General features: G+C 39.9%; 1 protein-coding gene across 3 annotated transcripts in view; it reads left to right on the top strand.

Moving 5' to 3' along the window:
- Window positions 1-17,605, top strand: part of LOC124613951 (muscle M-line assembly protein unc-89) — a 722,488-nt gene that overhangs the window by 623,663 nt on the left and 81,220 nt on the right. For all 3 annotated transcript variants that reach the window (XM_047142722.1, XM_047142721.1, XM_047142719.1), the window contains one exon: window positions 6,080-6,326. In XM_047142722.1, the coding sequence (XP_046998678.1) occupies window positions 6,080-6,326 (247 nt within the window). The remainder of the gene's footprint in view (window positions 1-6,079; window positions 6,327-17,605) is intronic.

Genomic DNA, 17,605 nt, shown 5'->3' with positions numbered 1-17,605 from the left:
GACTTGCATCATAAATTAAGAGAATTCACACTTGTAAAAAAACATGACTGGACCTCCTGACATATGCAGAAAAACAGAACAACTACCAAGAAACCAAGTTCACATACTTGCAACTACTAAAATCCTTTGAAGCCATTTGTGAAATGAACTCAAATGAATACCAACCAAAATCAAGACAACCAATCAACGGTGCAATAAGCATGAATACATTGCTCCATCAAAATGAACTAGTACAGAAGCAAAAATCCATTTGATTGAAAACCACATGAACAATGTTGAAAAAGAAACCGTGCTTCAGGAAAACTAACTATGAGCCACATCACCATTACTGATCATGGTAGATGTGAGGAGAGCACTTATACCCACCCAAAACCATTAGCCTCATAGCCTTTACCGAAGCATTCTTAACTGAGTGGTGTAACTGACAGTAGTGAAGTACTTCACTACTGCCACTTGGCTATAACGGCTGTTTATTAACAAGACTAAACTACGTATACATTCTGTGAATGGCTCTCCACACAACTTGGTAACAGAAATGCCGATCTTCGACAGTGTCTAATAGGTGCACATAAATGTCAAAGTGATGTGGAGTAGGAAGGATAAATCATGACACCGTCCCACAAGGCTGTGAGCTCGTAGGCTGCCCATTGATGACTAACAAGACGCCTTTTTGACACGGCCCCTTCAGGCTATGGTCTCGTGGGCAGTAACACGCACATGCTGTGAAGTGATGCCCTTGTGAGTGGCCAGTGGAAGTGCAACATCTTATGAGGCCCATGGTGAGAGTGAGATGGCACGTTTGCAGGCAGCAGCTGAGGCAGGCTTCTGAACCGTATCTGTGACTTGCAGTGGCTGTTGGTCAGTCGGAGCCTGGGGTGTAATGCGCAACTGACAGGCAATGCACTGACATAAGTATGTGTGTGATGGAAGAGTATATGCATCATGTCACACGGACACTTGCCCACATGGACACAAGTAGGTGCCAGAGTGCTGCACTATGCACCACAACCTGCACACCCTGTAATCGTGTGCTGGCACCCCTGGATGCAGTGGCAATTACAGGAGGCTTTTAAACATCCTGCGCATTGAGGCAGAGGCGGTATTTGGCATGACAAGCTTATACATAAATGTGGTCAAATATGCAGGAGCACAGCCCTGCACATGCTAAAATACTCACAGAAGAAGCTATGCAAGGTTTGCAGCAAGTTGGTATATGACATGGCTGCTTTCATAGATAAGCCTGTGTCACAATTGGAATAGGAAGTGTTGGGTCTTCCACAGGGGTTCGGTCCCTGTGGCTAGGAGTTAGGAGTGGGAATGGCATAGGGATTGTTTAGGATACTGTGTGAGTTGGGTGAGTGATGGAACACCACTTTAAGATGGGTGGGAAGGATCTGGGTAGGATGTCCCTCATTTTAGGGCATGATAGATAATCAAACCCTGATGAAGGGTACAGTTCAATGGTTCCAGTCAAGGGTGATATTGTGTGACTGCATTGGTGCTCATTTGTAACTGACTCTCCTGTGTGATTGTCGACGATTCAACAAGTCTGTTTTTCAATGAGTGGTATCCTTTACTCTTAAAATATTTACATTCTAACAGAAAATTCCTACAAAATTAAGTTTTTTATATGATGCATTTTACTTTTTAATGTTATCTGTGATAATTTGTAATCAGTTTTGATACAGTCTGTACAAGCCATTACTTGCAGTGTCGAACAGCTGTCAGTTCTACTTGCTGGTAATTCAAATGGTAGTATGTACAGGTCAGGAACAGTGAACTGTGGACACCTTGTTCTTCTCTTCCTTACTGGAAATAAGTGCCCACTTGATCAGTTTCAATGTACATGTGACCTAAGTAGGTACTGGACCAAAAATTTTATTTCCATTTTATTACAAGAGAGAATTATTAATTGTACAAAGTGTTTTTTCCTTACTATTGAATCCGACTGTGACTGATAGTTTTACTTCCTCACCAATAATTAATTCTCCTTTGAACGCATCACCTACAAACAAATGTATGTTACAGTAATGAGTACTCGCTTGGCACCATTTATTTAATGTTATCTGTGATAATTTGTAATCAGTTTTGATACAGTTTATTCATGGGCCATCTCAAGGAATCCTTCCTAACCTCCCAGAATCCCAAAACCTTCATCTGGTTCAGATTCATTGATATCTTCATGATCTGATCCAAGGGTGTGGACACCTTGTCCACATTCCTCCAAAACCTCAACACCTTCTTCCCCATTGCTTCACCTGGTCCTCCTTCCTCAATGTTGACCTCCACCTCAGAGGTAGCTACATCAGTACCTACATCCTTATCAAACCTACCAACCACTATCAATGCCTCCACGTCTACAGCTGCCACCCATTCCATACCAAGAAGTCACTTCAATACAGCATTGCCACCCATGATCATCACATCTGTCATGACAAGCAGTCCATCTCCAAGTGTACCAAGGGTCCCACTGAGGCTTTCACAGACCAAATTAACCCTCTCAAACTTGTACATAAACACATCTACTGCCCTTGTCTCTACTGCCACTTACCACCTCCCGCATATCCATTGTATGGCCACAAAGGAGCACTCCCCTCTTGACTCAGCACCACCCAGGTCTGGAGCAACTGAATAACAGTCTCCATCAGGGTTTTGACTACCTCTTGTTGTGCCCAAAAATGAGGAATATCCCACCCATCCCACAGTTGTATTCTGCCACCTACCGAACATACACAGTACCCTTGTCCATACCTACTTTGCAGTCCATTGCTTCATAGCTCGTATCCCTGCAATAGACCTAGGTGTAAGACCTGTCCCATACATCCTCTCACCAACACCTATTCCAGTCTGGTCAAAGGCATCTTCTGTTCTATCAGAGTCAGGGCTACCTGTGAAAGCAGTCACATAATCTACAAACTAAGCTACAACCACTCTTCATCTTTCTACATGGGGATAATGGCTAACAAACTGTCTGCGGGTATGAATGGCGACCAAGAAACTGTGGCCGAGAGGGAGGTAGACCATCCGGTTGATGAACATGCACCACAACTAAATGTGCTTCACTTCAATTACTGCTTCACAGCCTGTGCCACCTGTGTCCTTGCTACCAACACCAGTTTTTCTGAATTGCTCAGATGGGAACTCTCCCTGCATCTTTTCCTATATTCCTGTAACTTCTTTGGCCTCAGCCTTTGTTAGTCCCTGTCCTCCTCTTACCTACCCCTTCCCAATTGCACCTAGCAGCCCTCTTCAGTCTCCCCCATTTCCTCACACACTCCCACAAGCAGCACTACACTTCCGCCCACCCCATTCTGCATCCCCCCCACCCCCCCACCCCACCCTCCTCCTTGCCTCATGCCTCCTCCTTACCCACACCCCATGTCAGTTGTCTCTTCCCCCTCTCTCCGACCTCGAGCCTTATTTATTGTTACTGTAAATTCAGATTCCATAATAGTATTCTAATCATAAGCTGATAAGCCATAAATGCAACTTTCATGTTTTCTGTGAAATCCAACTATGAGAAAGAAAACTAAACAGCACAGTACTGTGTCTACAATTTTCAATTAAAATTATATGTAATGAGAAAGAATATAGGTGGGAGAAATAATTCGTTCAATGGTTTAAGTACCCTGCTACTCTACTTACAACGGACTGTGACAATGAAAACAAAAGTACACATTTTCACAGGAGTGCACAGTACATCATTTTCTTTCTTGCAGTCACTTTTCACAGAAAACCTGTACATTGTTGTTTATATTACAGAAACTTTTATATGTTAAAAATATATATGGTTTATGTCTGTCTGAACTATCAGAGTAAATTGATCAAAAACTATTCAGAATTTTTTATAACAAGGTAACAGTGTTTCTCCCATTATATATTGCATTTATATTTGTATATTACATATGTTTAAAACATTATAACCTGTGTCTGTCTGAATGTTCATTAGAGTATTGAGTATAAACCTGAAGAAAATTGGTCAATATCTTGTGGAGACCTTTGGTAACAATGTTTCCCATGTATACGAGATCATGCTGGAAAGCAATGCCTTCAAATTTTTTATTCTTTTCTCAATATCAGTTGAGATATTACTTATCATGCATATTATTCAGTTGATTTTCCTGCTTTGCTGATGAAAGTTGTAACCTTCTGTCAGTACAGGACTCCGAATTATGATGTATAACATGGTAGTATAGAATGTAACTATGTTGGTGTGGGTGAAACAGCATGCTATAATTGAGTTTCTACATGCAGAAAATATGCCTCCAATTTAAATCCACAGAAGAATGAAAGCTGTGTATGGTGATGATTGTATCAACATCAGTAATGTGCAATGTCAGGTTGTTCATACTTGTAATGGAGCAAACGGTGGTGCTAACATCAACTTATGTGACAGAACTTGGAGTGGATGACCAAGTTTGGCAACTGATGAGACTCATCAGAATCAGGTTGATGAACTCATTAGGGATAATCATTGGATGACACAGAGACAGCTCTCAAGTAAATATGGCATATCACAAGAACGTGTACAGGCTATCATTACAGAACTGCAGTACAGAAAGGTGTGTGCACAGCAGATGCCTCAGATGCTCAGTTCTGACATGAAACAGAGGAGATTGGGCACCAGTCAACTATTTCTTTTGCATTTCTGAGCATGAGGGCGATGGGTTCCTCAACAACAATGTGTGACAGGTGATAAAAGCTGGGACCCCAAGGACAAAAGAGCACCAGCAGTCACATAATCTACAAACTAGGATCACCAATGCTAAAAAAGTTCAAGGCCATGCCACCAGCTGGCAGAATAATGCTTACAGTAGTCTGGGATGTTCAAGGTGTGGTGAATTTGGAATTCATGCATAAAAGTACCACCATAAGCTCTGCAAGGTACTGCAAAACCCTCAAAAACTGAAAGCATGAATTCAAATAGTTTGTCCACATGTGGAGTATGCTCTCCTTCAGCATGACAATGCCAGAGCCACACATTAATGCTACAACATCTACAAAAATCCAATGCCTTGATTTCGCTGTCCTGATTCATCCTCCATACAGTTCCAACTTGGCTCCATCCAATTTTCATTGGTTCCCAAAGCTTAAAGAACACCTTCAAGAACCTCACTTTGATAGTATGAATCGGTGCAGTCAGAGGTGAGGTTGTGACTCAATCACAAAATCAAACATTCTACAGTGACTATATCAACAATCTGGCCTGTTATTGTGAGAAATTTGTTCATTGCCAGGGTGACTATATTTAGAAATAAGTATTTAGATTTGAAGAATAAAGATGTAGAATTTGAATAACATTTGTTTTATTTATAAATCTTTAAGAGTTTTCACATAAAAACAGCTATTTCCACCATCTTTGTGACAAGAAAATGTCAATAATAAATACAATGGAAATTCCAGGTAGGAATATCAACAATATTAGGAAAAGGATAGATTGCTACACACCGTAAAGATGACATATTGCAGGCAGGCTGGCATAATGAGAAGACTGTTACACATTGGTGTGACAATATTGTCAATATTAAATGCTAAATATCTGCAATATATTACTGCAATACACTATAAAAGTGCAATTATCTTGTCAATAACAGATTTAGTGATGTTGCCAAGCATGTTTTGTGCTACTATTGGTCAACACTGGATCTGGTTCATTTGATCGAAATTTAGTGTTACAAAACATAGTGAGTTCATGAACTGGGTTCATTGCATGAAATAGGGTCAAAATTGAATTCCAGTCAGTGAAGCTTATACAGTCAGATCCTAATGTCTTGAGTATTGTGTCCCATGTTGGTCAGTTAATGGTTTAAAAATATAAAAAAGTAGAGTATATATAGCTTAGTAGAGGCCCCACATTTCGTCAGCACTCTAGGCATTGCATAAACTTAGACTGCCTCTTGGGCTCTCAGTTTTGTTCTGGAATAGAATCTAGTGTCAGCGCAGAGGACATTATCAATGTGCTCTTTCTCCTTACTGTATGGAATTATTAAAAAGAAAATAATGATAGAGGTGCATTTACTGGTAGCAATATATGTAAAATGGTTTTTGTGGTTGTTCTAAAATGCAGTTTTTTCTTCAGGTTGAAAGCCACAAAACAGTGGAAGTACATCAGGTGGATAAAGATAAGCCTGATATTCATCAAACATCCTTCTTGAAGGTATCAAATGCCGCAGAGGAAAGCCAAGAGAGCTCAACATCAAGCTACTCAACTCCAGTGGCTTCTCCAAAACCAGTCAGGAAATCAGTTGGTCCCCGATTTATTAGTCCACTCAATGGAGTGATTGTTGATCAAGGAGCAGATGTTGTTTTGGAGGGTATTATTGATGGTAAGTGATCATTTGTGTAATTGTTGTTGTTACTGTTTTGGAAGCTGCATATTTTGTTGGGTTTGCAGATGAAATTCATAGTTTCTGATGTTTTAACTGCCAGTGAATCAGGTATAAGGATAAGCTATAAAATGATAACCTTTCATGTAAAAACTTGATTGCAAGACACTATTACATGTACTTACTACACCACTTATTGAGGCGTAAAATGAAGAAGTGAATAAAGAAATCCTTGAAATAAAGTAATTCCTTGATTTGTATATGATATCAGTCTCTTACAGAAGGCATGACACATTCATCATGCACATAGCAGTATTGATTGAAGTGTGTCTTCTAAAATTGAATGGTGAAAAATTCTGTAAATTTCGCGATTGAACAATTCACCCCAAAAGCTTTTAAACAGTTGTCAGCTTTGCAGCATCACACTGGGTCCCTATTAGAAAGTGATGCAATCTATTACAACACACTCTGAGTTTATACATTGTCATTTTAGTATGGTTCTAACCTCAGTATCAATTCAGTTTGTATATTGAGCAAACAGTAAAAGAAAAAAAAAGAAAAAAATTGGAGTAGGAATTAAAATCCATGGAGAAGAAATAAAAACTTTGAGGTTTGCTGATAACAGTGTAATTCTGCCAGAGACAGCAAAGGACCTGGAAGAGCAGTTGAACGGAATGGACAGTGTCTTGAAAGGAGGATTAAGATGAATATCAATAAAAGCAAAGCCAGGATAATGGAATGTAGTTGAATTAAATCAGGTGATGCTGAAGGAATTAGATTAGGAAATGAGGCACTTAAAGTAGTAAATGAGTTTTGCTATTTGGGAGGCAAAATAACTGATGATGGTTGAAGTAGAGAGGATATAAAATGTGGACTAGCAATGGCTAGGAAAACTTTTCTGGAGAAGGGAAATTTGTTAACTTCCAATATAGATTTATGTGTTAGGAAATCTTTTCTGAAAGTATTTGTAGGGAGTGTAGGCATGTATGGAAGTGAAACACGGACGATAAATAGTTTAGACAAGAAGAGAATAGAAGCCTTTGAAATGTGATGCTACAGAAGAATGCTGAAGATTAGATGGGTGGATCACGTAACTAATGAGGAGGTACTGAATAGAATGGGGGAGAGCAGGAATTTGTGGCTTAACTTGACTAGAAGAAGGGATCGGTTGGTAGGACATGTTCTGAGGCATCAAGGGATCACCACTTTAGTATTGGAGGGCAGTGTGGAGGGTAAAATTGTAGATGAATACACTAAACAGATTCAGAAGGATGTAGGTTGCAGTAGTTACTTGGTGATGATGAAACTTGCACGGGATAGAGTAGCATGGAGAGCAGCATCAAACCAGTCTCTGGACTGAAGACCACAACAACAACAACATCAACTAATCCCAGTCTGATAGGCAGCAATTATCATAACCTTGCAGCTGATCTTGAGTGATCACAATTAGTTTTGTGAAATTCTGTGCAGTTTTGCCTCTAGTTTAGAATGGTAAATCAGCACCTTATTTGCAACAATGGTTGGTCATCCTGGCCCACTGTGTTTCATAGAATGTAGGTTACCGTATGTTCTTTTTTGCTTTTGCTTTAGTAATTCACAATTATCTGACTGTACGCTTCCCTGTAATTGATCACTTCCTTCCACATGTGTCTGACACTGCATATTTTGTCACTGATACATCCTCACCCACTTCATATTATCGGATATGGGTTATCATTTGTTCTTTTGTTTTTGCTACAGTGATTCAGTATCATCTGACTGTACACTTCTTGCTAACTGATCATTTCCTTCCACGTTTGTAGTATACTGCATTAAAACACAAATTTTTTCATTTAAACCTGCTAAGGAAATAATGTATTCATTTTCGCATTTGACCTGATTATGCATGGTCTTCCATCATCTTCCTTTAAGAATGGAAATACCTCCTCCTTTTATTCACTGTCTTAGCTTAAGTAAATATGTACCATAACACCATTGTTTTACTCTGAATTGTGATTAGTCTATCTTCTGTGAGGTACAGTACTCAAATAAAATGTAGTACATGTTTAGCAAAATCTTAGTGTTTAAAATTATATTTCTGGATGACTGAATATTTTGGCGGCATATGGAAATATTTTTGTTACCATAATTTATGTGACTACTGCTTTTTAACATAAAACTTCTACTTCTCTAAGGACTTTCTTATTGCATCACTTTGTTCAGTAAGGATGTGTTATGTGCTCAAAAAAAAAAAAAATGTCATTTGTGTGGATGCTCAGTCTTCTTTCATCTTCGTTTGCAAGTTTATTTTCTGGCATTGCTCTTCTATCAGCATGGCTACCTCTCCATTATATAGTTTTGAGTCTTTTCCGTCACTGAGCTGCCGATTAGTGTGGCTACCTCATCTCTGCTGCTGTTAGCTTTAAGCATCACATCAGCATCATCTCCATAGACTGAACAAGCTTGCTCATGATAATTGGAGGTCTTCTACATCTACACCAAGCAGTGTGTGGCAGAGGGCACAATTCACGCTAAAGACATATTCCCCCCTGGCCGAGCGGTTCTAGGTGCTACAGTCTGGAACTGCATGACCGCTACGGTGTTCGAATCCTGCCTTGGGCATGGATGTGTGTGATGTCCTTAGGTTAGTTAGGTTTAAGTAATTCATGGGCCCCCCCCATGAACCATGGACCTTGCCGCTGGTGGGGAGGCTTGCGTGCCTCAGCGATACAGATAGCCGTACCGTAGGTGCAACCACAACGGAGGGGTATCTGTTGAGAGGCCAGACAAACGTGTGGTTCCTGAAGAGGGGCAGCAGCCTTTTCAGTAGTTGCAAGGGCAACAGTCTGGATGATTGACTGATCTGGCCTTGTAACAATAACCAAAACGGCCTTGCTGTGCTGGTACTGCGAACGGCTGAAAGCAAGGGGAAACTACAGCCGTAATTTTTCCCGAGGGCATGCAGCTTTACTGTATGATTACATGATGATGGCGTCCTCTTGGGTAAAATATTCCGGAGGTAAAATAGTCCCCCATTCGGATCTCCGGGCGGGGACTACTCAAGAGGATGTCGTTATCAGGAGAAAGAAAACTGGCGTTCTACGGATCGGAGCGTGGAATGTCAGATCCCTTAATCGGGCAGGTAGGTTAGAAAATTTAAAAAGGGAAATGGATAGGTTGAAGTTAGATATAGTGGGAATTAGTGAAGTTCGGTGGCAGGAGGAACAAGACTTCTGGTCAGGTGACTACAGGGTTATAAACACAAAATCAAATAGGGGTAATGCAGGAGTAGGTTTAATAATGAATAGGAAAATAGGAATGCGGGTAAGCTACTACAAACAGCATAGTGAACGCATTATTGTGGCCAAGATAGATACGAAGCCCACACCTACTACAGTAGTACAAGTTTATATGCCAACTAGCTCTGCAGATGACGAAGAAATTGAAGAAATGTATGATGAAATAAAAGAAATTATTCAGATTGTGAAGGGAGACGAAAATTTAATAGTCATGGGTGACTGGAATTCGAGTGTAGGAAAAGGGAGAGAAGGAAACATAGTAGGTGAATATGGATTGGGGGACAGAAATGAAAGAGGAAGCCGCCTGGTAGAATTTTGCACAGAGCACAACATAATCATAACTAACACTTGGTTTAAGAATCATGATAGAAGGTTGTATACATGGAAGAACCCTGGAGATACTAAAAGGTATCAGATAGATTATATAATGGTAAGACAGAGATTTAGGAACCAGGTTTTAAATTGTAAGACATTTCCAGGGGCAGATGTGGACTCTGACCACAATCTATTGGTTATGACCTGTAGATTAAAACTGAAGAAACTGCAAAAAGGCGGGAATTTAAGGAGATGGGACCTGGATAAACTAAAAGAACCAGAGGTTGTACAGAGATTCAGGGAGAGCATAAGGGAGCAATTGACAGGAATGGGGGAAATAAATACAGTAGAAGAAGAATGGGTAGCTTTGAGGGATGAAGTAGTGAAGGCAGCAGAGGATCAAGTAGGTAAAAAGGCGAGGGCTAGTAGAAATCCTTGGGTAACAGAAGAAATATTGAATTTAATTGATGAAAGGAGAAAATATAAAAATGCAGTAAGTGAAACAGGCAAAAAGGAATACAAACGTCTCAAAAATGAGATCGACAGGAAGTGCAAAATGGCTAAGCAGGGATGGCTAGAGGACAAATGTAAGGATGTAGAGGCCTATCTCACTAGGGGTAAGATAGATACCGCCTACAGGAAAATTAAAGAGACCTTTGGAGATAAGAGAACCACTTGTATGAATATCAAGAGCTCAGATGGAAACCCAGTCCTAAGCAAAGAAGGGAAAGCAGAAAGGTGGAAGGAGTATATAGAGGGTCTATACAAGGGCGATGTACTTGAGGACAATATTATGGAAATGGAAGAGGATGTAGATGAAGATGAAATGGGAGATACGATACTGCGTGAAGAGTTTGACAGAGCACTGAAAGACCTGAGTCGAAACAACCCCCCCGGAGTAGACAATATTCCATTGGAACTACTGACGGCCGTGGGAGAGCCAGTCCTGACGAAACTCTACCATCTGGTGAGCAAGATGTATGAAACAGGCGAAATACCCTCAGACTTCAAGAAGAATATAATAATTCCAATCCCAAAGAAAGCAGGTGTTGACAGATGTGAAAATTACCGAACTATCAGCTTAATAAGTCACAGCTGCAAAATACTCACGCGAATTCTTTACAGACGAATGGAAAAACTAGTAGACGCCAACCTCGGGGAAGATCAGTTTGGATTCCGTAGAAACACTGGAACACGTGAGGCAATACTGACCTTACGACTTATCTTAGAAGAAAGATTAAGGAAAGGCAAACCTACGTTTCTAGCATTTGTAGACTTAGAGAAAGCTTTTGACAATGTTGACTGGAATACTCTCTTTCAAATTCTAAAGGTGGCAGGGGTAAAATATAGGGAGCGAAAGGCTATTTACAATTTGTACAGAAACCAGATGGCAGTTATAAGAGTCGAGGGACATGAAAGGGAAGCAGTGGTTGGGAAGGGAGTAAGACAGGGTTGTAGCCTCTCCCCGATGTTGTTCAAACTGTATATTGAGAAAGCAGTAAAGGAAACAAAAGAAAAATTCGGAGTAGGTATTAAAATTCATGGAGAAGAAATAAAGACTTTGAGGTTCGCCGATGACATTGTAATTCTGTCAGAGACAGCAAAGGACTTGGAAGAGCAGTTGAATGGAATGGACAGTGTCTTGAAAGGAGGATATAAGATGAACATCAACAAAAGCAAAACAAGGATAATGGAATGTAGTCTAATTAAGTCGGGTGATGCTGAGGGAATTAGATTAGGAAATGAGGCACTTAAAGTAGTAAAGGAGTTTTGCTATTTGGGGAGCAAAATAACTGATGATGGTCGAAGTAGAGAGGATATAAAATGTAGGCTGGCAATGGCAAGGAAGGCGTTTCTGAAGAAGAGAAATTTGTTAACATCCAGTATTGATTTAGGTGTCAGGAAGTCATTTCTGAAAGTATTCGTATGGAGTGTTGCCATGTATGGAAGTGAAACATGGACGATAAATAGTTTGGACAAGAAGAGAATAGAAGCTTTCGAAATGTGGTGCTACAGAAGAATGCTGAAGATTAGATGGGTAGATCACATAACTAATGAGGAAGTATTGAATAGGATTGGGGAGAAGAGAAGTTTGTGGCACAACTTGACCAGAAGAAGGGATCGGTTGGTAGGACATGTTCTGAGGCATCAAGGGATCACCAATTTAGTATTGGAGGGCAGCGTGGAGGGTAACAATCGTAGGGGGAGACCAAGAGATGAATACACTAAGCAGATTCAGAAGGATGTAGGATGCAGTAGGTACTGGGAGATGAAAAAGCTTGCACAGGATAGAGTAGCATGGAGAGCTGCATCAAACCAGTCTCAGGACTGAAGACCACAACAACAAACAAAGTTCTAGGGGACTGATGACCTCAGAAGTTAAGTCGCATAGTGCTCAGAGCTATTTGAACCATTTTCCCCCACCTCTATTCCACTCGCAGATCGCGCGAGGGAAAAATGACTGTCTTAATGCCTCAGGACGAGCTCTTATTTCCCTTATCTTTGAATGATGATCATTACACGATTTGAAACTTGGTGGTAATAATATATGCTCTACATTCTCGACGAAGATTGGATTTCGGAATTTAGTGAGCAGCCCCTTCTGTTTAGCGCGTCGTCTATCTGCAAGTGTTTCATTACACCATTTTCCATCACATCTGATAGACTATTTTTTCTTTCTCCCCCCCCCCCCCCTCTCTCTCTCTCTCTCTCTCTCTCTCTCTCTCTCTCTCTCTCTCTGTCTTTACAATACTGTGGTAAGATTTTGAAGATAACTACTTGACTGGGATTTTGTTACTATTTCTAAGATAGCTTATGCTGGCATGTTTGGTTTCTGTCAATGTGGCATCACTGTTTGAGAATGTAGCTTGTTTTTCAATTAATTGCTCTGGCCTGATGTGATTTTAGAACCTTACACTATATCCCTGTGCTTCGAGAATGCAATGAGCCTTGGAATGGATAAATATAACAAATAATGACCTGGCTATAAACATAGATTACAATTTGGAATGATGGTTATTCTGACATTGATTGGGAAGGTGGAGGAGATGGTGGATATGATGGAAAGAAGGAAGTTGGATGCATTGGGATTGGTAGAAACAGGTCATAAAGGAGAAGGAAGGAGGAAGTTGGATAAAGACTATTGATTATATTGGTCTGTGAATGAGAATGGAAGGAGTAGCAGTGAGGGACAGGTTAAAAGAAGCAGTGGAAAGAGTAAATGATAGGATGATGAAGATAAAAATATAACTGAAGAGAAAGGCCTTGGAGGTACTAACAAGTATATGCCTCACAGGTAGACTGCACTTCCGCAGAAAACAAGACCTTGAAGAAGAAATGCAGAAACAGCTGGGAGGAAAGAATGTCACAGTAATGCTGGATTTAATCACACTTCCTGGAAGAGAATGACTAGGGTATGAAAATGTGCATCTAGCAGAGGGTGGAGGCAGCTGTATTGAAGTAGGTGAAAGATTGCTGGATTTCTGCTGAAGGAAATGTTTGTTAGCTTGGAAATCCTGGTTCAGAAAGATTACCTGCTGTAGTAATAATTTGAGTAGAAAATTAAGAGTTGACTATATGCTCTATGTTAGCAAAATGAATAGGAATTTCACAGATATCAAGGTAAGGGGTCTTGGATAGTGGCCATCACCTACTAATAATGTACCAGAGAGGGGTTCAGGATAAGGAAGGGATGGAAAAGCAGGATAGGCATTTAAGGATATAAAAGCTGAAAAAAGAAGAGAGCAGGATAGAGTATCATAGAGCATTGAAGGAGAATCTCCCAGTGGATGAACCAAGAACAACGGGGTCTTAGATAATGGCCATCACCTACTAATAATGTACCAGAGAGGGGTTCAGGATAAGGAAGGGATGGAAAAGCAGGATAGGCATTTAAGGATATAAAAGCTGAAAAAAGAAGAGCAGGATAGAGTATAATAGAGCATGGAAGGAGAATCTCCCAGTGGATGAACCAAGAACAACGGGGTCTTAGATAGTGGCCATCACCTACTAATAATGTACCAGAGAGGGGTTCAGGATAAGGAAGGGATGGAAAAGCAGGGTAGGCATTTAAGGATATAAAAGCTGAAAAAAGAAGAGAGCAGGATAGAGTATCATAGAGCATTGAAGGAGAATCTCCCAGTGGATGAACCAAGAACAATGGAAGAGGTATGGCGAGGATTTAAGAGAACATTAGTAAGTGCAGTTAAAGTAGTATATGGGAGGACAAACAATAAAAACAGATGAAAATAAACATGGTGGAACGAAGAAATGCAAGATATAGTGGAGGGAAAGAATAGAGCCTTTAGGGTATGGTTCCAGAATAGGACAGTAAAGACAAGAGGTGAGAACCCGACAAGAAGAAAAGAGCCAAAAAGGAGTGGTAATAGAGAAGAGAAGGAGGTGGGTGTAAGAGTGGGCTAGAACAATAGAGGAGAACAGTGAAGTTTTTAAAAGGTACTACATGAGAGGATTAAAAATAAAAATAAGAGGCAGAATGATATGGCAGACTATGTTTGAATGGTAAATAAAAGTGTCCAAGACATGGAAAGTAAGGACAAGCTCAAGATCATGTGGAAGGAGGATTTTTAAGAGCTCTTGAAACCAAATGGAGACCTGGATGAGGAGCAAGAAAAGGAAGGGAAATAAGAGGAAATGCAAACAGAAAAGGAATTAAAGTGGAGGGAAGTTATAGATGCTTTGACAATAATGAAAGGGCAGAAGGCACCAGAAATGGATGAGATGAGTATATTAATGGTAGAACAGCAGAAGAGTTGGGAATACAGGGACACTGTTGAGTGGTGGAAATTGAGTGGAAAGAGAGAAGGATTCCAGAAGACAGGAAGAAGGGAATAACTGTCCCGATCTTCAAGAACAGTGTTAGAAAAGAGTGCAAAATATATTGGGGAATGACATTGATGAACCATTGTGCAAAGGTTTTTGATGAGTTTTGGAAACACAAATTTGGACAAAAATAGAAGGAAGGGTGAGAGGAGAGAAACACAGATTCAGAGTAGGAACGTCTACAGTAGGATCTAACTTTTGCTGTAAGATAGCAACAGGAACACCACTATGAAATGAAATAGGTCTGCTGTCCAGAAGAGTGTTTAAAGCTTCAAAAAAAGGAAAATGGCTATGTGTCAGGTGTAGTGTGTCCCCACCCTGACATGCCTCAAAGATCTGGGTAATGAAAAGAAGAACAAGAAGTAAAATATGAGCTAAAGAGAGGAACTTCTTGAAAAATAGTATTGGAATGAGAAAGATGGTTAGTTAAGGACTGAGAGGATCATAAAATTAGTGGAGGAGGATCCACTACAGGATAGGATAGAGGAATGAAGACTTAGATTCTGTGGATGTGATAAGCGAATGGAGGAAATGATAACCATAAATATACACAAGATGAAAGAGACAAGAAAAAAAAACCAAGAGGAAGATGAAGGGACATGTGGGTGAAAGGAGTGAAAAAGGAACGGAGAAGACTGAATCAAGGTCGAGACAGAGAGATGGTGGGAAGGTAGAAGATGAAACTTCCTGGCAGATTAAAACTGTATGCCAGACCGAGACTCGAACTCGGGACCAAGTTCAAGTCTCGGTCCGGCAGACAGTTTTAATCTGCCAGGAAGTTTCATATCAGCGCACACTCCGCTGCAGAGTGAATATTTCATTCTGGAAGGTTGAAGATGATAGAGAGGCTTATATTTCACACAGACCCAGCCAACAGCTGGCTGTACAAGATGATAATGATCATGATGATGTCACTGGGTCAAGAAGCATATTCTTACATCTTCATTACTCTTGGAATTTTCTTCTTTCCTCTAAATGTCAAATGTAATCCATATATGCTATAGTCCTCATAATAATTTGCTAAATTTATGGACTCTATTGTCACATTGGGACATATCATTGACAGAGGCATTTGGCATGTGGTTCCCAAAGCAACTCAGCAACGTGTATCTCGTAAAATAAAAAAAGTCTTTGGAATAAATTTAAAAATCGTTTCAGCAAACACAGTCTCATGCAAAATGTGGAGAATGCTTACCAATCTTTCACTCAGCTTACAGTCTTAGGAAGTTTTTAACCAAACATTTATATTCCTTGAGGACCAGTATTCTCTATTACTAGCAACACTCTCTTGCTGTCAACATAGGCTTCAGGAGCCACATAAAAGTGACTAAGAGGTCATAGATGGGTATTTGGTAGGAAAATAACAACAAAATTAATGTCATTCAAGTATTTGTGTAAAATAATAGACAATTGTTGGTCACTGATCAAAGCAAGCCTGTGTCAATCTGTTAAGCGCCATTCAGGCTGGAAGTGATGGTATTTGTTTCCTTAAACATCCAGAGGAAATGAAAATGCATCTTGTTTAGTATTTTGCTGGTTCAGCAGGGAGGGCACTTGGCTGTGGCATCTTTGAGGATTGCATCAACACTGTTGTCGGCAGTTGAATAGTGCATTTACCTGTGAATGTACAGATGAATCTGTAGATTTCACAACAACCTCTTTGTAACATAAGCAGAAGCTTTGATTAAATCAAAGTTCAACTTTATCAGTTTGTTTGAATGGGTTATGACTCACAAAATGGTAAGAAAAGCACTTGATTATGCTTTATGAGATATAGGGAAATGAGTAGTTTATAGGTGGTTTTGTTCTCCTGGCAGGAGATTTTTAACATCCCTTAATGTGAACTTAATGCTTGTTTCCACTCATTGGCCTTAAGGAAACAAGCATGCAAAATTGGTTTCACAAGTAATCTGACGATACTCAGAAACAGGTGCACAACAACTTTCTCAGCAATTGCTACTTGTTAGCAAGTGAGGATTTCCAGTCAATCCCACTAGTATTCCGATTTTATTTCGTTATAATTTTTGCAATACAGTCAAGTCAGTAGATGAATTAACAGCTATAGCATATGTGGATATATGAGAAAAACACAAGATGCATTGTTGGCTGCATGAAAGGGCTGTTTTAATGCCAACAAACAATAAAAATTAAGTATGTTAAAAGGTTAAAAAGCTTATCTAGGAAATACTGAGAAACAAGTCTGTCAACCTTTCATCCATTGATTCAGTAATGGATAGGTAGCAAACTGACAAGAATTTTTAAATGTTTGTGGGCTTATTGGATAGGCTATTCCAACCCTGTCTCGCACACATGCATTAGTGCATATAGCTCACCTGCTAGTCAGGTGCAGGTGATAGGCTATTTTCCAGGCAGCCATATTTCACTGCATTGACACCTTACTCCGTAGCGCTCACACACATTTTCTCAGAGATATAATGAGACATTTAAATAAGTTAAATGTGCACTGCAAGGGAAGCAACTAGTGATTATTAATATGGCAATAAAATTAAACTGTATGTATTTGAAAGGCAATTTGCTACAGGAAACTTTAACTGTTGTCAAACAATGAAAAATCCAGGATGGAATAATGACAATATTGGGCTTGTCTGCAACTTAACCATTTCCTAATGGCCTTCATCACAAAAATCTTTCGCAGCAGCATGATTGGATAAAATCTTCTCTTGAAAACCAAGAAGCTTTAATCCACTTGTGAATTACTGCCATGAATAGAATAAAACCGGCAGAAAAGTTCCACAAGCATAATCAAATGCCAGTATTTTTTAATCAAATAATGGAAAATCCACGCTGGAATGTAACGATATTATGTGAAGGAAAGTTGCTACT

This window comes from Schistocerca americana, chromosome 4 (genome assembly GCF_021461395.2).
Source record: "Schistocerca americana isolate TAMUIC-IGC-003095 chromosome 4, iqSchAmer2.1, whole genome shotgun sequence".
Taxonomy (NCBI): Eukaryota; Metazoa; Arthropoda; class Insecta; order Orthoptera; family Acrididae; genus Schistocerca; species Schistocerca americana.
This window is presented reverse-complemented; position numbering and strand designations above follow the sequence as displayed.